This window comes from Phyllostomus discolor, chromosome 14, assembly GCF_004126475.2.
Source record: "Phyllostomus discolor isolate MPI-MPIP mPhyDis1 chromosome 14, mPhyDis1.pri.v3, whole genome shotgun sequence".
Lineage (NCBI taxonomy): Eukaryota > Metazoa > Chordata > Mammalia > Chiroptera > Phyllostomidae > Phyllostomus > Phyllostomus discolor.
Genome location: NC_040916.2, coordinates 48,491,973 through 48,518,622, shown reverse-complemented (window position 1 = coordinate 48,518,622; position 26,650 = coordinate 48,491,973). Strand labels below are relative to the sequence as shown.

The window sequence follows — 26,650 nt, the reverse complement described above, 5'->3', positions numbered from 1 at the left end:
AAGAAGTGTGTCGGTGAGGGTGTAGGGAAGGGCGTGCCAGGCAGAGGAACGGCCTGAGTGAAGGCATGGAGGTGTGAGACCACATGGTTTACCGGAGGAACTCTCAGAGGCTGGTGTTGTTGGAGCTTAAAGGGGGAGGAGTGAGTGTGGGAAGGAGGGTAGGGGCTAAGCATGGCTGACACGGAGCTGGTACGGTCAAAGGCTGCCTTTGTCTTACTGGGTCTGGTGAGCATGTCCTTGCTCACTTTTTGCTGTACTCTCTGAGATATGAAACTCCACCAAATCCCCTCACAGGGGAATTTATAGACTGAGTAGGCCTAATTTGTGTGAAGGAAGAGCCCATTCTTCAAGGTGTGGCTCCAATCTCACCACCTCCTTGAAGCCTTCACTGCCTTTAATGTACTCTATCGTCTGGCCCACAACCCAGGCATGTGCCCTGACTGGGAATTGAACTAGCAACCCTTTGGTTTGCAGGCTGGTGCGCAATCCACTGAGCCACACCAGTCAGGGCTCTGGGGTGTGTGTGTGTGTGTGTGTGTGTGTGTGTGTGTTACCATCCCATGTGACTACAGCTAGTTTCTATGTGAGACCATAAGTTCCTGAGGGCTGGCTATGTGAGTCACATGACAATGTTTAAGAAACCCCAATAAAACTGAGTCCTGTTGATCTGCATCTCAGAAAGGTGCTTGGGCTTGCAGGTCAGACAGATCTGGGTTTGATTCCTACGAGGCCACCACTTACTAGTTAGTTTCTGTGGGCAAGTATTTTAATCTATCTAATGTCTCGGTTTCCTCACCTATAAAATGGGTGATGGCTTCAACTCATGGGTGGTTTGGAAGACAGGGTTTTAGCTGGGGGCTAGGGCAGCACCAGAGACTTCCCCACAGTGAGGATTGGAACCTGCAGCCATGCTGGGCGGAGGCTTGAGAGCAGTGCATCTCTAGGGCAGATGGAAAACCTGCTATGGTCAGGCCCTGTGGCTGAGCAGCTGCCCCAGATGATTTACTAATCCATTAGGTACTTTATGATGACAAAGTACTTGGTCTGTGCTACCTCGTTGGAGCTAAGGAGGTTAAACAATGTGCCCAAGGCCACACAGCAAGCGAGTGGTGAAGCTTGTGTGGGTGAGAGGGAGGGAAGAGGGGGAGTGCTCGGACAGTGGTTAGAGGAGGGTGAAGTGCACATTTTGTACGTAACAATACTGGGGTAAGGGACAGAAGTGTGCTGGTAAACGTATAACAGCCAGTAAGTATTTAACAACTGGCTCACCAAGAAAGGTCAACCCCGCCCTGGCTGGTGTGGATCAGTGGATTGAGTGTCAGCTTGTGAACTAAAGGGTCACCGGTTCAATTCCTGGTCAGGGCTCATGCCTGCATTGCAGGCCACGTCCCCAGTTGGGGGTGTATGAGACGCAGCCACACATTGATGTTTCTCTCCGTCTCTTTCTCCCTCCTTTCCCCTCTCTCTAAAAATAAAATCTTAAAAAAAAAAAAGAAAGGTCAACCCTGCTGTGAAGTGTTTGCCAATTCCTGTGGTGTCAATACTTCCACCATCATGTCTCTACATGAGCTATCAATTTGACAGGCTCTCAATGTGACATCACTGGATCTGGGATCTGGAAGAGATAAGCACAACAGTTGGCTTTTCTGAGCCAGTACCAGCCAGCTCCAGCATACCACTGAGGGCTTCAAGGTCACCGTGGATGGGCCCATGGGGGAGCCCACTTATACTGACTTGCATCTAATCGTCCCAGACCTCTCAAGGTTGGGACCCTAGTGCTCCCATTTCATGGAGAGGGAAGCTGAGGATCCTGCCTGTCTGTGGTCACACAGCCACCATGTGGAAGAGAGGGGCTCCAGTTGGGCAGTCCGGCTCTAGAGCCCTCACCACGACGGACTCTAACTAAGCATGAGCTGCTTAGTGGCATTAGCTGTCAAGTCCCAGCCTATTTCCAGATGAATCTCCAGTTGACCTTTGGCCCTGGCATAGTTTGGTTCCTCTCTTCCTGCCCCCAGCTATTTTTCATCCCCATCCATGATAGCAGGGCTTACTCTCACATTCCCCACTGGGATCCAGATGGCACAGCCAGCAGAACTGGAGGTAGAGGCTGGCCCAGCAAGGCCCGTGGAGCCAGACGCAGGTTATGGTGGCGGCGGGGGGCACAGAGATGTTCAGGCCTGGAGTCTGTCACAGCCCAGATGCTTACTGGCACTCAGAACCAATACTAACAGCACACGTCTGCTACTAACCACATAGTAATGATCATTTATTAGGAAATAATGAAGTCTGAGTATGTGATCTGGAACACTGAACCAAACCGGTGGCTGTTTGGGAATGGAGGGAGGGAGACCAAGAAGACTAAGGGGAAGGGGAGGAAAGGCAGGGCATGCTGGAGGGTGTGCGTGTGTGTGTGTGTGTGTGTGTGTGTGTGTATGTGCGTGCATGCAAGGACAGTAGAGGGCCTGTGTGGTCATTGGAAGACACATGGGACCCCCAGGCTTGTGTCTGAGCCCCAGTGCTATGACTTGTAGTGGTGGGGGAGAGGGGAAAAGAAACGATATCACTGACAATAATAACAACAGTCAAGATTATTATCTGTGCCCTGGTCAGTTAGTTGTAGCATTGTCCCATACACCAAAAATTTGTGAGTTCGATCCCTGGTCGGGGCACATACCTAGGCTGTGGGTTCATCCCTGGGCAAGGTGCGGCAGCTGCTCAACGTTTCTCTCTCACATTGATGTTTCTCTGTCTCCCTTCCTCTCTCTCTAATATCAATAAACATATCCTCAGGTGAGGCTTAAAAAAAGATTATTATGTGTGGCTAATTGTAGTTTATTCAGGTTTCTGGGGTTGTGCTTATATCACAGGTAATGCTTACCTCGCTGTCACCAGGGCTGCAGGGCTGAGAGGTGAAGCTGGCACACGGAGAGCAGCAGGGCTGATTCAATGGGAGCTGTGCCCCTTCCTGGCCTGGCCACTTGCCGGTCACCACTCAGGAGAGCTGTTTTAGAAACTCGTGAAGTGTGTGCTTTCCTGTGCATGTGTGTGTGTATGCATGTGTATGGGCTAATGCATGTTTGAGGGTCAGTGTGTGCACACATGCGTACATGTACACACCCACATGCATGCATCTGTGTGTGTGTGTGTGTGTGTGTGTGCATGGCTTCTCCTTTCCTGTCCAGGGAGGAGCTGGACGGAGGCCAAGGGGTGACGGGGAAGCAGAGCTGCTGCAGACAGAAATGGAAGGGAATTCAGCTCTGGTCCCATCTCTTTCGAACCCCTTTGCACACAGTGGAAGCTTAATAAATACTTGATGATGGTTCTGAACCTGGGAAGCCAGCAGCTGTTCCCAACTCTGACTCTCAGAGCCCCATAGGGCAGACCAGGTGGGGAGTGACCACGGGGGTCTTCAGTCTTCCTGTCAGACCCTCTGGTGCCCAGCAGGAGCCATGGTCCACTTCACACATCCTGTCCTGGGGAGATTGGTTCCTCCTCCACAGCTTCTCCCTGGCTCTGGCCCGCGCCCCCCACCCCATCATTCCAGCAACACTTACGGAGCAACAACTACTTTGTGCTGAACACCGTAGGGGGAGGCATCCTGGAAGAGGGGACAGGCAGCGTGCGGTCAGACTGACCTGGATTCAAGTCCTAGCACCCTTAATTACAAGCTGGGTGATACCTGGTAAATTACTTACCTGTGCTCCAGTGATTTCCTTCCTTCCTTCCTCTCTCCCTTGTTTTCGTCTGTAAAAGGCGAATGATGACATTTTCATAGGGTCGATGTGAGGGTTAGAAGTACCTGGGAGGCGCCTGCACACAAGTTGCAGGGTTTCCGTGGGTGAGCTTATCCACCCGGATTCAAGAGGACGTGGATCCCCTCTGCTTCTATTACCTTGTAGTTGTTGCTCAACATCTTTGAGCATCAGTTTGTAGAACAGGAACATAATGCCCACCTCCTTGGGTGTCTGGAGGATGTTAACTGGATAATATGTGTGAAACAGCCTATCGTAGACCTTGGCCATTAGTAACTGTCTTCCTCGCTTCCTGCCCTCATATCAGGGCGCACAGCTTTCCTCCTCAGGAGGCCCTCTACCCCTCCTCCCTACTGCTCGCGTGCCGCGTACATCGCTTATAGTCGTGGGCTCCCGGTTTCTACCTGTCGGAGGAAGGGGGCAGTTGCTCAGCTCCTATGTGGGGAGCGGAAACTACAGTTCCCAGCCCTCCCTCTGCGGTCGCGGGGCTGGAGCTGAGGGCGGCAGGCCCCTCCTCCGGGGAGGAGCCTATGGGGAGGGCGGAGTTAGGAGGTGGTGGGAGAGTTAAGCCAAGCCAATGAGACCAGCTGCTAATAAGTGGGCTGGGCTTACAATATAACAGTGGCAGGAGGAGGAGAGCAAAGCTATTGAGCCAGCGAGGAGTGAAGCTGAGCCTGGCCTCGCAAGCTCCTAGAGGACCACCTCCTGAGACAGTTCTTTCTCCCCTCTTCTTTCTCCAAGCTCCCCTCCTGCCCTCCCTTCCTGCCCAGTACAATGCATTCTTGACTGGAAGCATCTGGACTCCAAGCAGCCCCAGAGAGCCGGAGCAAGCCACAGAGAGAGGACTGGAGCCAAGACACTCTGGTGGGGAGCTTGGATGCCTGGCTCTCTTTGAGGACATCTCTGGAGCAAGTGTGGCTTTGGGGTTGGGGGTTGCGCTGCAGGGAATCCAGCCAGGCCCCAAGATGGACACTTCTGGGCACTTCCATGACTCGGGGGTGGGGGACCTGGATGAAGACCCCAAGTGCCCCTGTCCGTCCTCCGGGGATGAGCAGCAACAGCAGCAGCAGCCGCCGCCACCACTGCCAGCACCACCAGCAGCCCCCCAGCAGCCCCCAGGACCCCCGTTGCAGCCTCAGCAGCAGCAGCAGCAGCCTCAGCAGCAGCAGCAACAGCAGCAGCAGCCACCGCATCCCTTGTCTCAGCTCGCCCAACTCCAGAGCCAGCCTGTCCACCCTGGCCTGCTGCACTCCTCTCCCACTGCTTTCAGGGCCCCCCCTTTGTCCAACTCCACCGCGATCCTCCACCCTTCCTCCAGGCAAGGCAGCCAGCTCAATCTCAATGACCACTTGCTTGGCCACTCTCCAAGTTCCACAGCCACAAGTGGGCCTGGTGGAGGCGGCCGGCACAGGCAGGCCAGCCCCCTGGTGCACCGGCGGGACAGCAACCCCTTCACAGAGATTGCCATGAGCTCCTGCAAGTACAGTGGTGGGGTCATGAAGCCCCTCAGCCGCCTCAGCGCCTCCCGGAGGAACCTCATCGAGGCTGAGCCTGAGGGCCAACCCCTTCAGCTCTTCAGCCCCAGCAACCCCCCAGAGATCGTCATCTCTTCCCGGGAGGACAACCATGCCCACCAGACCCTGCTCCATCACCCCAATGCCACCCACAACCACCAGCACGCCGGCACCACCCCCAGCAGCACCACCTTCCCCAAAGCCAACAAGCGGAAAAACCAAAACATTGGCTATAAGCTGGGACACAGGAGGGCCCTGTTTGAAAAGAGAAAGCGACTGAGTGACTATGCTCTGATTTTTGGGATGTTTGGAATTGTTGTTATGGTGATAGAGACCGAGCTCTCTTGGGGTTTGTACTCAAAGGTAGGAGTTGCGGTTTCTCTTTATACCTTGAACAAAAGGAATATACAGGTACAGAGAGAGAGAGGGAGAGAGAGATTGGGGAGAAAGGTGGTGGAGGGGAGAGGCGGTTGCTCAATTATATTGGACACTCGAACTTCCCATGGTTTTCCTCCTTAATCCTGGGAGAATTCATTCCTCGCTTTCTTGGTGGGGGACATCCCCATGCACCGTGCCTAATTTGCAGACTCCGTGTTAGGGAGGATTCAAGAATCCCTTCTGAGAAATCATTTTTCCTCCTGGCTCACCCATACTAAAGCATAACCCAGGAGCTTAACGCACCAATTAATTACACTCTCTCCGCCTCGATGTGCTTGCCGGTTCCTGTGACTTCCCCTCCTCTCCTCCCCTCCTCGCTCCACTCCATTTTCCCGAGGATAAAACAGAAATAAATGTCTGGGTGGGGGGTGGGGATTCCATGCCAGTCTCTCCTCTCTCTGCTCCCTCTCTTCCCAAGTTTCTGTTTCCCTCCTTGTCTTTGAGAGACTTAAGGTGAAATCAAAAAAGCACCAATGGCCCGAGTCTCCTGGGGCCTGGGGTAAAAATACAGGTGGAGGAAACCAGCGGTCCTCTCCCTGGGGAAAGAGGACTCGGAATAAACCCGCTGCTGCTGCCTCATAAACATCCCCCTGTAAAAATGGCTACAGGTGTTCCCCGGGTAGAGCAGATGGGCGCCGCCTTGGCACCAGCCTGGGGGGCGGGGGTAGGGCCTCTCCTTCGGATGGGATGGCAAGGCTTCCCGGGCTTCCCGAGAGCCGCTCCCGAGCTCGGCCCGGTTCTCCCCTCCCACCCCAGCGCCTTCTCTCGGGATAAATAAGGCTGAGAGTGTGTGCGCGAGTGTGTGAGCGCGCGCCAATGGAGACCGGCAGCGCCCGCTGTGGCGGGGGAGCTGGCCCCGCTGCTCCCGTCTCTCAGTCCGGTCCCGGGCGGAGGACGGGGTTCCCTCCCAGAGGGGCCTTGGAAGTCGCGTCCTCCAGGGCAGTGGGGCTTGAGGAAGGTGGGTTTCTGTTCCTGCTCTGCGTGCTGTGGGCTCTAAGGCTTGGAGACTGGGGGAGTCTTGGGACAAGTAGGTTGTTCCCGTCTACCTTTCACCCCCAGTTTGTTGGGGTGTGTATATGTGTGCACGTGTGATTGCGTGTGTGTGTGTGTATGGGTGCTTCCTTGTTGCTTGCATTTCTCTCTTATTTGTCATTTTGGGCAGGGGGTGGCTGGGCTGGCCGCCGGTAGCTGGGAGGGGTTCAGCTGTTGGAGGTTTCAAATAGAGCTTGTTTCAGGCTGGGCACAGCTGCTGCGAGACGGTCACATTCCTTGTTGAAATCCAGCCGCTAAAACCTGGGAGGTGCTGATCGGATTTCCCCCATTCCCAGCCTCGAGTTCTAGCAGGGGATGGGCAAACTCGGTCGTTCTGGAAACGGCTGGGACGGGCCTGTCAGGTGACCTGCTAGCCAGGGCCAGGACTTCTAGGTGGGGGGTCTCTGCTAGGAGCCACGTTGCTCTCGGAGGGGGCTGCCCAGGGGAGCAGCTCCTAGAAGCAGCCTTCGTCGAAATAGCTCAAGGATTTGAACCCCTCAAGCGTGCAGAAGCGAGTGGGGTTTCCCCTGGAAGCACAGCTCACTTAGTCATCCCCAGTAATGAGCCTCTGAGTCTGCAGGTCCTTCTGCTCGCTGCCTTCTCAGAACCGCCTCCCCCTCCGGGCACTCAGGGAGAGGGGCTGCCCCCTCGGCAGGCGTGGCCGCCGCCCTCAGCACCAAGCTCTTGCTGGGAAGCCACTGATGGCCCAAGTGCTGGGTGTGAGGGGAAGGGGTGGGACAGCACCTCCTCTTCCAGGGATCCCCGTGGCCAGAGCTCTTCCTAGAGACAGCTCCCGGTGCCATCGGTCTGTGCACATTTGTCTTCCTGCAATGGGGGGTGGGGGTGCTACTGCCAGGGAGGAAGGGGCCGGAGCAGGTGCCGTGCTGCGGGAGCATTCGGGGAGAGTCGGAGAGAGCAGGCCCTGATGTGAAGGACGGGTGAAGTGACCCAAGGGGCCAGGCGTCACCCGTTTCTAAATTGCTGACCCTCTGGCTGATGGCAGCTTGGACAGGGCAGCACCTGGGAAGGTCCTGTTTGCCTCAGCTGGTGAGGCGGCTGCTTCCTGTGCGTCTCGGGGCCGGTACTGGTCGTGGTCAGCAGGACTCACTTTCACCTGCTCTCCCGCTCGCTACCCCTTCTGTCTGTCCATCCACACACCGAGGCATTCCGAAACGAGCCCTCTCTGCGTGTCTTCTGTGTCAGGCCCTGTGGATCCAGGAGGGGGAAGGTAGCCAGCCAGCCCTCTCTTCTGGAGGCAAACAGGATCATTCCAAAGCATCAGACTGAAGTTTGAGTTCCAGCTCTGCCACTCCCGGCCATGTGGTCTTGCACAAGCCATGGAGCTTCTGTGAGCCTGTGTCTCCGGCCGGCAAGTGGGGAGAAGGGAGCTGGACTAGTAAACGGGACTCTTGATATTGTTATTAGTAATGATGATGTTGGCGAGAGAAAAAGAAATGTCTTTTCCCTGTTATCTGACTCTGGCTCCCGCATTGGTTGGGGCCTGAACAGACTGGGAACTCAGATTTGCTGATGGAGGGACAAGCTCTGAGAAGGGGCCAGTGTTCTCGCAGGCAGCCGTCCTTCCACAGGGTCCGTGGTGGTGAGGGCGAGCGTCTGTTCCCAGCTTTGTGGAGGAAACAGGAGGGTTGGGGTGAGGACGAAGAACCACCAACTGGGAGCACTTGGAGTCACTAGCAGGCCCGGGGGTGGGATGGGTGACAGTTTCTTTCGCTGGAGAACTTTCTGTGTCTGGAAGCGGAAGATGGACAGGGTGGCCGCGGGCCCCCCAGTCAGATTCTGGTGGCAGCTCCCACTCAAAGGCCTGTGGGAACAGGGACACACTTCCCTCCACCCCCCTGCCACGATGGAAGACGGCTAACCTTGTGCCTGAGCTGCTGCTTTCTGAAGCTCTCTGCCGTTTCCCACGGAGCTGTGGCCTGCCCGTTTGCCTGCCATTGACTGGCGTCTGTTGCTGGGGAAGGGATTCACCACGAGGCCTGGCTGGCTCTCTTGAGAGGAATATAGCATGTCCCTGAGTGCATCCAAAGTTAATGCAAACAGAAGCCAGCGAGGGGAGGTAAGAAATTGGGACAGAGCCGTCCTGGCTTCCCCTTCACGAGCTGTAGGTGGTGACAGGGGCAGGAAGATGGGCCAAGGGGGGCTCAGGTAGCAGGAGAGCTGTTCTCTTTCGTACCCAGGCCCGTGAGGCTGCGCTGCACGGAGGTGCCAGAGATGGCCCCAGCGGGCTCCTGGAGGTTCAGGACTGACCCTGGACTGAATGAGGACTCCAGATTTGTCCGTGTGTTTCCAATAGCTGAGTTTACTCTGAGGGCTAAGACATCCTGACGTGGCCAGGTCGAGAGAGCCTGCTAAGAAATCCTGGTGACATTGTCTCTGCTGCGTTGGTGCTAGTCGGGAGTGGGGCAGTGGGGACTTAGGGTCCTTCTTGGCATTCTTTATTTTCTCCGAGAGCCGGTTTGAGGCACACCTGCTCCGTTGCCTTACCCTGCCTGCTGTGTTCTCTCCAGCGGATGGGGAGAGAGCTGGGGCTGGGCAGGGCCCTGTGGGTCCTCCTTGTCCTCCCCGGGCGTGGACTCCTGGACCCCACCCTGCTCCCCCGCTGGCTGCTGAGCTGGTACCTCTCTTCAGTCTGTCCAGGTGGCCAGTCAAGGGTGGACCTTGTTTCTCAGAGGCCAGGGCGTGGAGTCATCTCAGAGGAGGCTGGGGTGCTGGGCCAGCAGGCAGCTCTCTGTTTCCAGTTTTGCACAACCTCGAACCACTCTCCCATCCCTGTTCTCACAGTCCATCCGAGCTTCACTTCCCAGGCAGAGCGGGTCCTCTGCCCTGCCCTGTGCCCTCCCCTGCCTGCCCCACCACCTTCTTGCCCCTCTGCTCCGCCCGCTCCTCCTGCCTGGCCTTGGTGCTGGGGTCACCCAGGCCGTGGGCAGAGGAGCTGGGGTGACAGTCTTACCTGGCTGTCCTCTCTATCCCATGCATGGCTTCCTTTCCCATCTCTAGTTCCTCTTCTGTTTTCAGACCACCTTACGGGAAGCTGCCCTGGAGAGGGCTGGCTTCTCTGCATGCCCAGGGAGCGTGGCCCCCCAGCCATTCACTCTGCAAAGAGGAATGGGCTCCCTTAGGGCCAGCTCACAGAGGTCAGTGAGTCCATCCCAGCCTCCGGCCCGGTCCCAGCTCCTTTGACTCCTGCCCTGCTGCTCAGAGACGTCTTGGCCGCAGAAAGGCAGGGCAGCAGCGGGGCTTGGCCGGGCGAATGGTCTCGCCTCCTGCTAGCCCAGGAGCCAGCGCAGGGTAAGTGGGAGGCTGTCGGGAACGTTCCGACATTTGGGAGGAGATGCCTCAAGGTACTTGCGGGCATGTAGGGAAAGCAGGGAGAGGGCAGACCCCTATTCGTGGGCCCTCCCTGTGGGGTGGCCTGCAGGACAGGGTGGCAGAAGGCAGGAGACTCTTCACAAGCCAGTGGCTATAGGCAGGGGCCTGCGAGCCGGGTGCCAAGGGCCCCCAGGTGTACGTTTGATCTTCACAGGTCACACTGGGGGTCTTGGCCCAGGGAGGGCAAGTGTGGCTCTGGGGCAGTGAAAACGAGGCCCTTCTCCTACCCGGGGTGGTGGCAACTTTATTTATAACCTTGTGGACAGTCTGCCATGAGTCAACCGTTTGTAACCCACAGAGGGGACAGCTAACTTTTATATATGCTTCCCCTTTGAGGGTCATCACACTATTTATAACTGTCCCCGGGAAAGACCGCACAGCGCGCCCGGACTTCCCTTCCCCACAGGCAGTGTCGCCCGCCTGCTTGGGCTCTGGCATCATCATCGGGGCATTTATCTGCTGTGCAGGCTAATGAGGAAGCTGGCCATGGCCTTCTAGGTCCCTCAGTGCGCCTTCTTGTGAGGCCGTGGTCCAGAGACCTGCTCTAGATCGCATGAGGTAAAGAAAGATAAAATGAATGGAGATTTGAGTAACCTCTGTAGTGAAGCTGAGGCCCAGAGGGAAATGTGAAATCAGAACAGAAAGCTTCGGTCTGGTTGCAGTTACCCGTGAGGCGCGTTGGGAGGAGAAAATGAGTGTGTGAGAGCGGGTGAGAGGCAGTGGGAGAAGGGGCTGTGGGGGGCGGCTGCACCCGAGGAGCCCTGGCGCACTCAGCTCGGTGGCAGGCAGACCGACGTGCTCATTGGTAGCTGTTTTTCTTCTTTCTTTCAAAACCCCAAAGGGAGAGAGAGCAAAAGAAGAAAGCCACCTATTTCTCTTTAAATAATGAGGGTGGAGAATTCTGAGACCATGCTGTTCTCAGGAGCCGTGGGGAGGGAAATTCTTGTACCTTTTTTCTGGTGAGGAAAGTCCGGAGGAGGCTAATGGGTTTTCAGGTGCCCCTCTGCCACCCTGTCACTCCACCCCCAGGAGCTCCTCGGAGGAAGGAGGGGAGGAGGGGTGGGGGCAGGGACCGCTCGCGTTGGGCCTGTAAAGGCTGCAGGAGAGGGGAGGCAGGGGCCGTTGGTGAAGCCTGGAGCAGCTCTGCACCAGAGGGTTCTGGAAGGAGGTAACCCTCCCTTGCAGATGAAGTCGCTGGGTCCCGCTGATACTGCTGGTGGGTGACGGCCGGGGCTGAGAGCCCAGGCTCGCTTGACGCCCAGTGCAGGCCTTTGCCTCCCTGCTGCTGCTGCTGCTGCTGCTGCACAGGTCGCTCACCATCCTTCAAAGAGACGCTCAGGGTTCATGGGCTGGAGACCAGTGACGTGAGACGTTGGGACACAGGGAACTTGACCGAGAGATAGGGCTTGATGGAGGCTGGGAGAGGCCAGTGCAGGCCCCCAGAAAAGACAATGTCCCGAGGGGGTGGTCAAGGCAAGGGGGCTCTGGGGACAGCTGGGGTCCAGGGTGAGACGGTGGACAGGCCCACAGTCAGAGCTCAGGAGGTCTGGGGAGGCTGCCTGCCCCGGGCGGTGCTGGCACAGCTGCAAGGGGGCAGGTGTCGGCATCACAGGGAGCGTGAGAGTCCGTCCTTCAGAGGACTAGCGTGGGGTGCCCCACAGCCCCAGCCCTGGCGAGCCAGCAGGCCCCAGATCGAGGGGATGCTTTCGCACACAGCTCCGGGGTCCTCTCTTTCTCCAGCCCAGCATTGACATCCCACCAGGGATTTCCATGCTGTTGTCCCTCAGGACCCGCCACGGCCCCAGGAGCTGGTACAGGCAGCAGTATCTCACCGATGAGGAAACTGAGCCACAGGGGAGTTGAGTCGCTTGCTCCCGGTGTCCATCTTAGGAGAGATGGTTCTGGAACCAGAGCCCCAGTCTCCAGTACAGGGCTTGTCTTTCTGCTAGGGTTTGAGTACGGGAATCTCCAAGGGCTTCTCCATCCTCGTTCTAGAATTTTCTCCTTGTCCTTGAGCCCCAGTTTCCCACTTCCCTGGTATGAGGCTTGTTTAGCTCTGTCACCAGCATCAGTGTTAAAGGAAAGCCTGTCTCTGCTTTGAAGGAGCCCTGAGGAGGTGCTTCTACCTCTTGCTTCCAACTTGTTGCGGGCCTTTCTCGAGTCCCTTCACCTCACTGGGCCTCTGTTCCTCTAGCTGAACAGGGAGGCCAGGCTCAGATGCTGAACTCCCTTCCTGCCCCAAAGCTTCTGACTCCCCTCAGCGTGCATGTGTCCTGCTCCGTTGCGGAGACAGGAGCGTCGTCCTCAAACTCATGTTCTTGAGGGGAGTCAGGCCTGCAGCTGGGACCCATCCACCCAGGCTGGGCTGCGGTTTCTGGTGAGAGTGTTGGGAGCACTGAGGAAGGAGTCCATGATTCAAAACATTGGGAAGGCTCCCTGTAGGCGGCAGGTGGCCCCTGAAGGATCAGCCAGACCGAGACGAGAGGGTCATGGGCTGGGGGCCTTACTGACTGTGGGACTGCGGGCAGCCTGGGCAGGGGGCGGAGTGGGCAGGGAGTGGGGCTGGGTTTTCTGGGCATGTGGCGTGTGCAGGGCAGGGTGGGAGGGAGGAGGCACCTGGGTAGTTGCTGGGGCTGGTCTTGTCCCGGGGGGGTCTGAGTGGAGAACGAAACACTTACGCCCAGGTGAGGGCACGGGGGTGATTTAATAGCTAACTGATACCTGTAATTGCCAGGGGCTCGGAGTTCTGCACCCTTGGGCCCTGCAGGCCTGATGCTGTTTTCCTCTAACACGTGATGTTAGTTGGCACAGCCGGTGGCCTGTGGTGGTGGCTGAGGGCTTGGGCTCTGGCCTCATATATGGTGACATGCCAGTGGTGGGTCCTGAGGGGGTTACTGAATTTGAAGCCTGTTTCCCAGGGAGAATCATAGCCCCTGCCTATGGCGTAGCACCTACCACAAAGCTGGACACACGGTGACCCTTGATGTCTGCCAGTTTTTGCTTTTATGAAGCCAGTGCTTAGAAGATGCACCGGCTAACCCACAGCCACCCTGAGGACCAGAGAGGGGCACAGACGCACGGGCCACCGCCCCACACAGGTGGCGTGGGAGCAGCTCTGGAAGAGGCGAGCACATGAGGAGTGTGCCCCCTTTCTCACAAAAGCAAATGGCCTCACCTTGGGTGGTGGCGAGGCGCCCCGCCATGTTTCTGGATGGGTCCCTGGGGGTGAGTCAGCACACTGAGAGAGAGGCAGGGTGTGCCCTGGAAGGGGGGTGGGTGTCTGGCCTGGGCTTCTGGAGCCTTCTTACCTCCGGAGACCCAGTTATTCTACACTCAAAGTCAGCGCTCTGCGGCCTCGGCACTGCTTATCAGGTGTGGATGTGAGAACAGGACAGGTGGGCGGGGAACAGAAATGAGCCCATGAAGCCAGTCCAGAGGCAGTGAGACCTTGAGGACGGTCAGGGGACAAATGACGACCAGGCAGAGGGGCTGGGAGCATGGGACAATGGGAAAGGGCCACCAGAGGCGGTCCCAGGACAGACCAGGGAGGAAAAGCAATGCTAGGACTTTCTCCCGCCTTCAAGGCTTGCAGAAGGGCACCTCCTTGAACTCAAAGGGTTGTGGGGGCTTGTGAATCCAGCTTCTTTGTACCCTTCCTGCTGTGACAGGTGGCAACTTCCCATCTGGTGCTAAGGGGCACAAAGGGCCGTGGGCAGGGGAGGCACGTGCCAGGGGATTAGGGCTGGCCTGCGTGGAGGCCGTGTTTTTTTCACAAAGCCTGATGGCAAGGTAACCGGAGTCGTATTCTGAGCAGAGCCTTGGTGACACTAAGTGAACAACATGCAAATGATGTGTGAAATAAGATGCAAATTGGCATCTGTTATTTTAGAGTCAGCTTGTTTGGCGTTTTTCTTAAGGGACAGGCAGGGTGCTCAGTGTCAAATGAATGGGAAAGCTGCCCTAAAGGACACTCCCACAGGGGCTGAGTGGGCTGCACCCGCTGCTGGGAGCCAGGGCACCGTCCTGGGGCCTCTGCAGGAGCTGTTGTTTGGTGTTTAGCTCGAGGCAGGTGATCTGCTGGAGGAAGAGACTGCACTTGGGTAATCCTGGCCCGGCCTCTTGATGCCAGGTGACCGTAAGGTCAGTGTCTCAAACTCTCCGAGCCTCAGTTTCCCCCATTTGTAAATGGAGATGGCGGCATTCACCAGTCTGGTGAGAATTAGACGTGCTAATGGTTGGGCGAGGGGCCAGCCCAGTGTCTGGCATATCCCAGACTGCCAATAAATGGCAGCTCTTCCTCGCACCTTTGCTGAGTTTGCATCTGTCTGCACCCTCGCAAGTTTCCTCCAGCGAGGATTTTTGCAGACCCTTTTCTTCTTTTTCAGAAGATGTCTGCTTCCTCAGATTGGGGCTTGGCCATTTTCTCTCTTCTGGCTTCCACTGGGAAGGATGCTGGCTTGCTCAGCCAGTCCCTGAACAGCTCCCACATGTGGGAGCGCACACAGCCGCCCGACAGGTGATGGCACTTCCTCCAGGATGAGGGCTCGGGGCGAGTGTGCTGGCTTCTTACACTGCCTTTGGAGGGGCTCAGCGCTGGATGGCCTTGGTGGGATGACCCAGAGGAGGCCTCCTCTGGGAAGCTGGTAGCCTATCTGGCCAGGTGTGGTGCCGTACCTCTCTGAATGGCCAGACTCGAAAGGCCCATCAGGTGTGCCAGCTCGGGTGGGCAGGGCCCCTGTATATGCCTCCCTTCCCTGGAGGAAGACAGGGCAGGAACCATTCTCCTCTTTATGGGACCCCAAGGCCCAGAGAAGTTATGTGGCTTGTCTGAGGCCACTCAGCATTGTAAGTGATGAGGAGCAGCTGGAATCCAGGCATTCCAGGTGTCAGTCCCCTGAACACCGGTGGTGGCCCCACCCTGTGTCACAGCAACGCAAAGGCCTGAGCCTTTGAGGACTCAAGTCATCTGTAGGGGGTCTGTCCCCAGTGAAATGTGTTGCTCTCCACCCACGCTTCCTCAGAGAGCCCGGGCTTCCAACATGGGCCTGGGCTCAAATCCTGGCTGTACACGGCTTAGCTGTGTGGCCTTGACAGTGGCCTTTTTAGCAGGCAAGTGGGGTTTCAAGGGTTCATCATGGCACTGACAGGGCTCTCGGGCTCTTGGGTCCGGGCTGCCTGTAGCAGGCTTTGCCTTGGTGGCTTCTTCTGAGAGCTTGGCAGTCGTGGGATCACAGGAGATGCCCCGTAGTTGGACCCATGATTCCCTGCCTCTCCTGCTGCAGGCTGGACCTGGCGCTCCCCCGCTCCCGGGGAGCGACGGTGCTGGGCTGGGTGGGAGGGCATTTTGGCACGAGATGCCAGATGGGGTCCCCGCTGTGTGCCGGCAATGGGAAGGTCTCCCAGGGGTGCAGTGAAGTTAATTTGAGCCAAGAATAAGTCCGGGTTGGAGGTTGATTCACGAGGGTTTCCTTGCGGGTGGCTGGGATCGTGTGTGACGCTTCTGTCCCCAGCAGCTTGGCAGAACGTGCCGCTCTCATAAAATGGAAACTTCTTTCCCTTTCCATAAAAGTGACTCCAAGGCAACACCAAGTCTCTCATTCAGGACTGAAAAGAGGGATACGCAGGGGAAGAGAAGAACGTGGACATTCACTAAGGGCCTGCTCTGTGCTTTCACACTCCTCGTCTCATTTGAATTCTCACAGCAGGCTGCCTTTCCCTGGCCCCGGTCTCACAGCCAGGACACAGCAGAGCTGGGAGTAGGACCCAGGAGCATCCTCAAAGCCCTGAGCCCCGGGTGACAGACATGCGTTTGCAGATCATCTCCTGACCCGGGCTCTTCTGAGCCAAAAGGCTGCTCTAGCTCTCTGGGAGCTCTGCACCTTGGCTGCCCCACCCACTTGACTGTGCTGCCCTCACTGGGCCGCCAGCCTCACCCAGAGCCTCCGGAGCTCTGGAGGGCAGGAGGGGCAGGACGTCAGTTTAGGCGCAGGGGGTTGTTGACCCTCCCGGAGCCCTGAGTATGTTTTCAGAGAGGACGGGCCCTGGGGCTGAGGACAGCTCCCGTGGGCTCTGCAGGGGTCGGCTGAGCAGTCAGGGGCTTGCGCTTCGGTGTTCTCGTCCAGCTCTGTGGCTTCCGGGATCCTTGCAGCCTTGACGAGAAAACTGGGTCCATGAGCCTCGGTCTCCAGACCCGTGCTCATGGTGAAAGGCTTGGTTAATGCTGGCTGTTTTTATCGTTCATTTTCTCGTTGTCCGACTCCGTAAACTCCGTACCCACAAGGCTAGATTGAGCTCTCCGACCATCTGTTTGCTGACCTGGCCAGCAGGCGTCTCCCTGGGCACAGGGCCCGCACGCCTGCCCCTCGTCTGGTTTCATGCAAACTCCAGTGCCTCACTGTCCCCTCTGCTCTGTTGGTCCCTTTCCATGTCCATCCCTGGACCCCCCCCACCTCAGCTCACCTGTGTTTCCCAGCAGGTGCCAGGTGTTCTGGTTGGCTCTGGGGTTCAACACTGAGCAAGACATGCAAGACATGGAGCTCACGGGCTGGTGGGGAGGCAGGCGTTGAACAAGTAATGACAGGCATGCTGTACTGAATGGCAGACAGAACCGCCTGCACGGGGCCTGGATTCAACCCACAAACCTGAGACGGTCTCCCGTTTCTTCTGCCTGTCCCCTGCCCTTGGCTCCCGGCAGGTCCACCTCGCCTTCACTTCTTTTCATATCTCTTGAATCTCTCCCAACTGCCCTCTGCCCCCTATATACGTGCAACATAGTCTGGCGTTAGGAGAAGAGACTTTAACACAACACGTCTGGGTTTGCTGCCTGTGAGGCTTTGGGCGAGTTGCTTCCACGTTTGGATTCCATTTTCTTGGGAGGTAATCACCACCCTCTTTTGAGGGCAGCTGTGGGGGTTAAATGAAACACCACGTATGTAAAGCCTCAGCGTAGTTTTGGGCCCCTGCTGGGCACCAGTGAAGACCATGGTGAAGAGCAAGGCCGTGGAGTGGGGGTGGGAGATGTGGTTTCTGGGCCTCTGCTTTGTCATCTGGAAAATCGGAAAAGTGAAGGTGGGGTGATGGTAATTCCTCCGCTGGCCGTCGCATGGGAGGGCGGTGGGCATCAGCGGAGCTCAGGAGTGACAAGAAAGGGAGCTGTGATGCGTGGGCCGAAGCGGCTTTGCTGTTCGGGGTGTGTTTCCGAGGGGTGGGCTGGGGCAGGTGAGTGGAACCGGCCTGCACGAGCATCATAGCTAAGGGGATTTTCTCACTATCAGGAGACGCCGGAGACAGCCCTTCTGGCCGGCCTCCCCGCCCACGGCCTCCTCCCTGCAGGCCAGCCCTTGGCATGAGGCCTGTCCGCTCCTGAACCCTCCTATCAGCGGGGATTTAATTACTATAATGTAAGGAGCGTGGCTCAGGGCCTTCTGGCAGAGGGGGAACATTTGTCTTCTCACTGGGAGAATAAAAACTGATGGGAAGGAAAGAAAATGTACCTTCCCCTGAAGCACTCTCGGCTGTGGGGCTGCGGGTGGCCTTCCTGGGGGTGGGGGCAGAGGAGACAGCATGGTGGGGAGGGGGCCCAGTGACAACTCAGGGGCCCTGGCAATTGCCTTGGCCTTCCACGGGACGACTTAGCTGCCTCTGTTTCCCCAGCGATCCTGGTGACAGGTCATGCTGCCACTCCACAGCCATGCAGCGAGCACCTACTGTGTGCCTGGCACTGCCCTTGAGGAAGTGTTTACCACTTGGGGAGCCCAGGCAGGAAACGGATGACTTTGTTCATTCAGCAAATGGTTACTGAGCGCCTCTTCTGTGTGAGGACTGTTCCAAGCACCACAGATCAGCAGAAAAACCCACAAAAGATAAAAATCTGTGGCCTCTGGGAACTTACATTTTAGTAGGTAATGCTGATAGTAAGCGATATACGTTAGTTATTTATTATGTCAGATGGTGATAAATGTGGTGAAAACGAAGCCTGGACAGGCAGAGAATTCGGAGAAAAGGCCGATGATGTTCAGGGAAGGCCTCGCTGAGGAGGGGACAGCCGAGGGGAGGTCTCTGTGTGGGCTGGAGCGGCACCCAGGGAGAGGGGGCAGGGTGGGGCAGGGTGGGGCGCTGAGGCCGGAGCCAGCCAGGGCCATGCCCAGCAAGCCCCCCCCCCCCCCCAGCCCTACGCGGTAGAGACAGAGGTGAGCTGTGTGCGGGGGTTTTACGCTGCCCAGCAGTCACATTGAAGAGAGTAAAAGTCGAAATGTGAAATTGATGTTAATATCTTTAATTTAACCTAAAATAATACAAATATTACCATTTCGGCATGTAATCAGCGTAAGAAATTACGGAGGTAGCTCACATTCTGGCTTTCATACTGAGCCTCTGCAGCGCGGCATGCACCATACAGGACGTCTCCGTCGGAAATACCGGCCTGTGTCTGGAGTTGGTGAAACGGATGGGTGGGCCTGGCGAGGTGGCGAGAGGCGGCTGGCGCCCTGGGCTGTTTGGAAGGAAGGTGTTCCCGATAAAGTGAATGTGGGGCTGTGGTGGCGTTGCCGGCGGGAGGAGAGAAAGGGGAAGTCACGGATGAGGCCAAGATTCTGGCCCAGCAAGTGCGAGGATGGAGTTCACTGGGATGGAGAAGACTGGGAAAGGCAGTTTTGGGGGAGAAAATGGGAGATTGGGGTTGGACTGGCCAGGTGTGGGGGTGTCAGTTTTAACATACTGCAAGTAGCACCTGCCCCAGAGATCCTGGGGGGGTCACAGGCCTCGGGCACCGAGAGCTTCTGCCTGGGTCCCTGGGCCATGGGGGATGGCTCCCTTCATGTTGCAGAGGACAGTCACAGCATAGCTGGCCGTGTTCTTAAAAAACATTCAAATAAGTTCTTTGTGTCTCTTGCACCAAAGGTGTTCCCTTTCCAGAGGTCACTGGGAGGCTGACCTCAGAGCAGCCTGATGGCTAGGAAGAGTCAGACGTGGTCAGAAGCTCCCCAAGCATGGCTGGGGAGCCTGATCTTATGGGAAGTTACCGAAACAATACAAAAGTCTCAAGACATGCATTCTGAATTTCCCACGCTTCAGCTCACCAGGGGTGTGGGGGAAGGGGTTAATGCCACAGTGCAGAGAGGTTGGAGTGACCTCCTCCTCCAGGCCTCACAGTGGGGAGCAGGGGAGGACCAGCCACTGGGGATCCCCGGCCTCATGTCCCCCAGCCCAGGGCTCTCGGGGACCATGTGGGGAGCCTCCGTACCCGTTTTCTTTGTGGTTGGGAGGGGAGTGGGGCAAGGGTGCAAGAACAGCCTTTAAGGTCTTCTCCCGACCCTACCAGTGTCCGGTGCTGGGTCCTGGGCCTGGAGGGTGGGACCTGTCGACCAAGGCCACCCTGCTTTGGCAGCCTGGGCCTTCTGGCTTGGGTCCAGATCTGAACCCTGACCCTGCCTGGCTGTGGGGCTCGGTGATCTAATCTCTGAGTCCATTTGCCCATCTGCCGAAGGGGGTGGGGGTGATGGTGCCTGCCTTGCAGGAGGTTTGTGAAGCGAAGCCAGTGTCAACCTCAGCACCGTGACACAACACTTAGCAAATGCTGCTTCCCTTCTGCCTCCCGGGGCGAAAGCAGGGAATGCCCGTGGGTGGGCGGTTCTGCCCAGAGCGGAGGAGACGGTGCAGAAGGCAGCATCTAAGCTGTGTTGGGTGAGGGTGCCCAGTGCGTAGCGGGAGTAGAAGAGGAAGAGAAGAGGAAGAAGCTCCCCCTGACTGGGGGAGAGGGAGAACAGTGGGAGGTCCCTCCCGCCTTTCAGGGTGCCTGGGGTCTAACGGTGCTTTTGACCAGGGCCTCACCTGGGGCCATGCTGACCCCCAGGGGGACACGTAGCAGTGTCTGCAGACATTTTTGGTGGTTGTGGCTGGGGGAAGGATGTTGCCGGCATCAAGTGGATAGATGCTGGGCAGAGGTCGGCCAGCCCCGGGTGGGAGGAACGGAGGACCAAGGCTGAAGGGCCATGCTGAGCCCACCTGCAGTGAGGCTGCCGTTTTGAAAAGTTCGTTCCCAGGTAGCTAGTGAGGGTAGTTTCCAGGGGTGCTGTTTAACATTTTACAACTCACGGGACAGTCCCCACAACAAAGAATTAACCGTCCCCAAATGCCGTTAGCACCGAGGTTGGGAAACCCTGCTGGAGATGACTCACTCTCGCAGGCTGGTTGCGAGGACGAAAGCGAGTGCAGATGAGGCTGGTTATCACTGGTTATCAGCCTCCCTGTGTGTTCTAACCCCTTCCTTCCCCACCCATTGCTCAGGGGCAGCCCTGGGTCACCCAGGGCTCTGGGCAGGAGTCAGAAGGCCTGAGTGCAGGTCTGCTCAGGGGAGGGTCTCCTCGCTCTGGTCTCCGAGTCTCTCACCCTGGCAGGTCTCCTCGGGAAAGGGGCCGCGGTGGGACCAAGCGGGAGCCTGTGCGGAGAGGGCGCTTCATCAGCTGCGATTTGCTGGTGCACAGGAGGTGGCTGGGGTGGTGGACGTTCTGCCCGACACTGAGGGACAGCTGTCGGAGTGGGGGAGCCCGGGGTCCTCTGCTTGCCTGGGGCCGTGTGGCTGTTCCCAGGCCTGCTCCATCCTGCTTCTGGTTTTGTGTTTCCTCGATCAGGTGGAGATGAGTCTCCATTTGGGGGAGATGGAACAGGCAGGAGAATGCAGGGCTATTATTTCTGTGCTGTGTGAGTGGGAGACAAAGCGGCAGAGTGGCAGATTTCCTGGCAGGGGAGGGAGGGCTGAGCGTGCCAGCCTGGGCATTGCTAGCATCCTTTCAGGGCGAGTGGTCCAGGGTTCCCCAGTGGCCACCTCAGGAAGAGTAAATATTCGTTCTGAGCTCAAGACTAGCCTCAGGGAAAGCCAGGACTTGCCGGAGGGGAAGGGTCTGCACCCATGTGCTGGAGTGCCAAGGACACTCTGCAGGCAGGCCGTCACGGACACCCATTCTGTGCCAGGCACTGGCCTCGGCAATGTTGGGGGGCCCAGAGATGGACAGAACGTGTTGAGAGGGTCACCTGGCTGCCACTACTCAGTGGGGAGGCGGGCCGTGACAAGTGTGCTGATGTGGTGCAGCACCATGCTCAGGGCACGTCTGTGACCTTTCGTGTCTAGAGCCTTCTGAGAGGAACTGGGCTGGGCCTTGAAGGACGGTGGGGCTTCATGAGGCGAGAGGGAAGGAGGATTCCAAGCTGAAGGCACAGTCTGGGCAGACGCCCAAAGTTGGAGAGTGCCAAGTGTTCTCCGGAAGGGGCAAAGGAGCTAAGTTTTCCTGGAAGTGTGGGGAAGGAGAGGCTGGAGACGGCGGTGGGCCCAGCAGAAGAGGGGCCGTAACAGGCGGAAGCTCCACCTGGGGAGGCCGGTCAGGAGGTTGTTGCAATAGTTCTAGAGAAGAAGTCAAGGCTCGAACCAGGCTAGAGGCAGAGGGGAGGGAAGATGTGGGAGCAGGTGGGGGCTTTGGGAAGGCAGGTGATGTGCCAGGCCTCACGCCTCCCCAGCTGGATAACTGGGTTGTGTGTGAAGGTGGGAGTGAGCGCTATGGACTGAACCCCGCACTGCCCGACAAACAAACAAACAAACAAACAAACACAGCCTTGCTGGGAGGATGGGGGGCTGTGAGCACTTACCAGCTTGCTGGTCCCAGGGGGCGGGTGGCACAGCGCCCACGCCAGCCACCCCGGCTGGAGGGCTTTCCTTCTGGAACCCACAGGGCTCAGTTCTGGCCCCCTGCCAGGCCTGAGGAGATGGAATACACCCTCTTCCTGCTCGTTTTCAAAGATATGGGGGGAGTGGCAGCTGAGGGTTGGAGCCAGCCGCGCTTGGGCTCGCATCCTAGCTCCGGTGCCGGCGGGCTGTGCGGTCGGGCAGGCCGCCTGGCCCCCCGGGCCTCAGTGTCTGTGTACTTAACATGGGGTAATGATGCCGAGCCCACGGGGTGGTTGTGAGAGAGGATTAAATAAGAACACAGTGTGATGTTCTTGGTTCAACCAGTGGCCGCTACGTTTAATTGACAAGACATGGGCACAGACTGGCCCTGCCAGGGTGGGGAGAGACAGGACTGTGCTGTCTTCGAAGGGGGTGGAGGCCTGGGGACCGGTGAGGTGGCAAGTTCTGGCCCAGGTTTGAGGGGCCTGGGGCGTCCCAGGAGGATATCCGAGGTGTCGGGCAGCGCTGGGTTCTCCTGGGCACCCGGCTCCATGAACAACCCTTCCTAGCCACCTGGGAACGAACTTTTCACAACACCAGCCTCACTGCCGGCGACCCCAGGGCGGTGCCCGGGAGCTGGTTCTCCTGGCCGGCCCAGCCTTGGTCCGCAGTGCCTCCATCCTGGAGCCCGGATGGCCTCTGCCCTGGGCTCTGGCTGGTGCCACTCAGGCTCCAGAGGACAAAGGGTCCTGGATCAGGGACTTGACCTCGCATGGGCTTGGCCTCTTCCCCCCCCAGACGTGTGGGCTCTCACAGCACGGTGTTGGGGCCGAGCAGCATCCGGGCCACGCCGAGCACTTAACACACGTGCACCCTGCCTCAGCAAGTGCAGTGGGCAGCTGGGCTTCCCAACTGCGGGCATGCGGGGAGGTGGTGCTTCTAAGGCCACACCTTCCCTCTGCCCTGGCTGCCCATTCCGCACCCCTTTGCCCTCTCCTCCCTGGAGATGCAACCCTTCCCTTCGGAAATGGTTGCGGTGACCTCAGGACAGGGTGCCCCTCGGGCCAGGGGGCAGGCTGCTCCTGTGTGGACAGTAAGGGCACACTGTCTGGAAAGTGAAAAAAAAAATAAGTAAAACTGACGAACAGTCGGTCTGCTTTTTCTTATCACTGTTCGCCGCCTCGTAGAAACAAGGCCAGTGGTAGGACCTCCTCCTCTGGGGACAGACATGCTGCTCCTGGCCCTTGGTGTCGCCCTGCCTCACAGCCGTCCAGGAAGGGGCCCCGGAGGGACACTCGCTGGGCCCTGCCGAGGACGAGAGGTGATGTGGAGAGTGAGCCATTTATGGCTGCAGTGGGAGCGTGAGTCTGGGGCCCCAGAGACCCCCAGGCGGTGTGGGTGGAGCTGCTGCAGGCAGCGGGGGTGAGGGCTGCAAGCTAAGGCTGGGGGGCGCTGCCCAGACTCTCTGGACATGGGCAGGAGGAGGGTGTATTCCATTTCCTTGGGCTTGGCAGGAGGCCAGTGCTGAGCCCTGTGGGTTCCAGAATGAAAGCCCCCCGGGCAGGGTGCTGGTGCCAGCTGGTGTGGGTGCTGGGCTGCCCTGCTCCCCCAGCCTGGGGAAAGGAGCCAGGCTGCCCTGGGGCCCCAGAGCTGGTGGGCGGGGAAGGCCGGGGGTCTGTGGCAGCAGACACTGCTCCACCCCGGTGACTAGGATGTGCGTGGGGATCAAGCCACGCTGATCCCCCGTGACTTAGAGAGGTTTCCTTGCAGGGCGGCGGGACGGGCGCATGTGGACGGGCTGTGGGGGAGCCTCTCTGGGCTGGAGAGGCTGAGCGGGTGCAGGGGAGGAGGGTGTGTCCCTGGGACTGGCTGGGGCGCTGGGCGCTGGGACCATGTGGGGTGGGCATCCGGTGGTGTTTGGCCCCTTTTCTGCCTGAACCCCTTGGAGCGTTCCTTGCCAGGGAGCAGCCAGCCTGGATCTCTTCTGGAGTCAGACACCTGGACGCCTGCTGTCTCTGGGGCAGACGGGGTTTAGTGAGGACAGGCCTCAGTGGCGGGGCCCCGACTGTGGGGAGAGCAGAGACCTTTGGGACTTGGGGGGATGGAGGACTCCTCTGGATCTGCTCCCAGAAGCAGGTGCGCCTGGTTCTGTTTGGAGCCCCCTGGGAGCCGGGGAGTGGGAGCCGCGTGGCTGCCTGGGGCTCCAGGGCCGAGCAGCGGGCTGCGCTTCGCCCTCCAGCTCTTCCCAGAAACCGGTGGCGTCGTCGCAGTGCTGGCAGGCTGTGAGGAGCTGGCAGGGTGCAGCGCAGGGACAGCAGACAGGTTTTATCTGGGTGTCAGTTCTGAACAACTGGCAGGAGCTTCTGGGAGGGCTGTGTTGAGCAGGATTCTGAGGCCTGGTCTGAGCTTGCTGGGGAGAGTGCTGTGCCTGGCTTGTGATGTCTCTTTTGGGCAAGGCAGGGTGGAGGAGTGGCTAGGGCCATCCTTGGTGTAGTGAAAAGAATTAGGAGAGCCTGTGTTTTTTTTTTTTTTTTTTTTTTTTAAGATTTTATTTATTTTTAGAGAGGGAAGGGAGGGAGGGGGGAGAGAGAGAGAGAGAGAGAGAGAGGGAGAGAAATATCAATGTGCGGTTGCTGGGGGTTATGGCCTGCAACCCAGGAATGTACCCTGGCTGGGAATCGAACCTGGAACACTTTGGTTCCCAGCCCGTGCTCAATCCACTGAGCTACGCCAGCCAGGGCTAGAGCCTGTGTTTGATCTCGGGTGAGTAGCCTGTACCTCTCTGGGACCTGACTTCCTGCTCTAAAATGGGGGCAAAAGTGTTGCTTTTCCAGCCTGACAGGCTTAGGTGGGGCCTGAGAGAGTGGAATGAAGGCACTTCGTGAGTCCGAAAAGCAACACAGGTGCACAGTGGGGCTCTTTGTTGTTGAATCACTCGGGAACCCAAAATGACCGAAAAATGACGTCTGTAGTCTCTACGTCCTCTGCCTCACCGAGGACCAGACCACCCCACGGTCTGTGTGCCCAAAGGCACGGCTGACACGGCGTGGCGCCTGCAGGGCCAGGCGCCCAGGCCCTTCGGAGGCCCGTGGCCAGCGTGGCCAGCCCAGAGTCACTTTGCTTCTCTCATGACCCTCTCCCCAGCTTAAGATTTAGAGACTGTTTTTGTGTTTAATGAGAAAGGGACAGAAAACCTCTCCCACTGACTCTTACTCTCTATTAGAGGTAGCAAAATTACTTTATAAAGTCTGAAAGCCTGACAAGAGCACATGCTAATAATGCATGAATTATGGAAATCTGTATAGTCACTTAATTTGCATAATGAAGGGGCTGGAGCAGAGTTGGGGAGGGGAAAGAGTGGGGGTGAGGATGTCTGCCCAGATCGGCGTGATGGGGGACACCATTCTCTTCTCCTTCCCCACCCCTCCTGGTCTTGAAGGTGGCCCACCCCTCAGCCCTCCCTGCTGGCCCCGTGTCTGTCTCTCTGCCACCTGGTTTCTCTCTGTGTCCCCCCCTCCCCCCCACCCCCTGCCAGGGGTGGTCACCGAGGTGGGGGCTCACCACCCTGTGCTCACCTCTCATGTGGAACTGGCTTCATTAAGTCTCCCAGCCGCGCCTCTGTGCACAGGCAGCCTCTCCTGAGAAGTCCCCTGGGTCATTATTTTTCCAAACGTCTGTCTCGCTGAGATGGTGGACTTCGTTAAGTGCCGTCTGGAGTTGTAACTATTGCCAAGTGCCTTTTTCTCTGGCTTAAGGGAAGGAGGGTGAGAAGATGGCGGGGAGGAGGGAGCTCCCTACCTGACCTTGCCGCTGTCTCTCTGTCAGTTTCCATCGTTGCTTTGATTCAGGCCACCAAGTGGGCTCCACCTCTGCCTGTCCCTCCCTGTCTCCCAGGGCCCTTGCTAACCTTAGGACTGAATTCGAAGAGGGCGACTGAGGCCTGACCCGGTGGGTGCTGCCTGGAAGCCTGGGCAGGTGAGGCTCCGACTGAAGGGGTGCAGCCGTGGAGGTGGCTGGTCCCCGGCATGTGTGGGGGCGCAGCAGCTGGCTTCCCCAGCAAACTCTTGTTCTGGTGGGGGGGGCATTCTGCCTGGCGGATGCAGGGACCGGCCCTGGTGGAGCGTGGAGAGGGATGTCTAGCTTCTGCATAGCCTGTGTGCGGCCTTGACAGTCTGCGGTTCAGCTCAGTTCGATGCACTTTCTAAGCGCTTAGCTCTGTGGGCCGCAGCTCGTTCCAGGTGCTGGGACCACGGGGATGAAGAAGCCCTCAGAGCTCCCGTTTGCTGAGGTCCCACCCCCGGTGTCAGGCCTGCCCTGTGCCGCTTGTTTAAACGAGTCACCTCCATGTTTACGGCAACTTTATGAAGTCACTGTTTCTCTCTTCTGTAGATGGGTAAGTTGACGGTGGTCACAAAGCAGGGCATATGCCAGGTCTTCTAGCTCCAGAGCGCATTTTCCCACCCCCAGTGCGTCGCTGTTGACTCCAGCCAGACCCTTCTCTTGAGTGTCTCCAGGTCAGAGGAGTAAGCAGAGGGGGGTGTGGCTCAGTGTGATGCCTGCAAGGAGAGTTTGAACCGGGATCCGAAGTAGCACGGAGCATTTACTTATGTCAGGGAGGGCCGGGGACGGTTTGCAGAGGGGGTGGCCCTCAATAACGCACAGAAGGGCAGCCGGGTTCTGTCTGGCACTCAGGCAAAAGGCCAGTGCGGCTGCAGGTCAGCGGGTGGGGACTTTCAGGTGAGCAGGGTAATTCCTGCCCAGTTCACCGTGGGGGTGGGGATTGGGTGAGGCGGAGCTGACGGGATTCAGCTCCAGCCCCGCTCAGGAGATCCTGGCAGGGACAGGCAGGCAGGGCAGGCTGGGGTGCT

General features: G+C 58.0%; 1 protein-coding gene across 4 annotated transcripts in view; it reads left to right on the top strand.

Annotated features, from left to right (window-relative positions):
• The first annotated feature begins 4,413 nt into the window (after positions 1-4,413).
• Positions 4,414-26,650, top strand: part of KCNN3 (potassium calcium-activated channel subfamily N member 3) — a 142,663-nt gene continuing 120,426 nt past the window's right edge. For 2 of the 4 annotated variants that reach the window (XM_036015779.1, XM_036015778.1), the window contains exon 1: positions 4,414-5,629. In XM_036015779.1, the coding sequence (XP_035871672.1) occupies positions 4,718-5,629 (912 nt within the window). In that variant the 5' untranslated portion in view covers positions 4,414-4,717. Of the gene's footprint in view, positions 5,630-6,505; positions 6,663-26,650 lie in introns of those variants that run through there. The other 2 variants (XM_028503247.2, XM_036015781.1) reach the window with 2 other exon arrangements.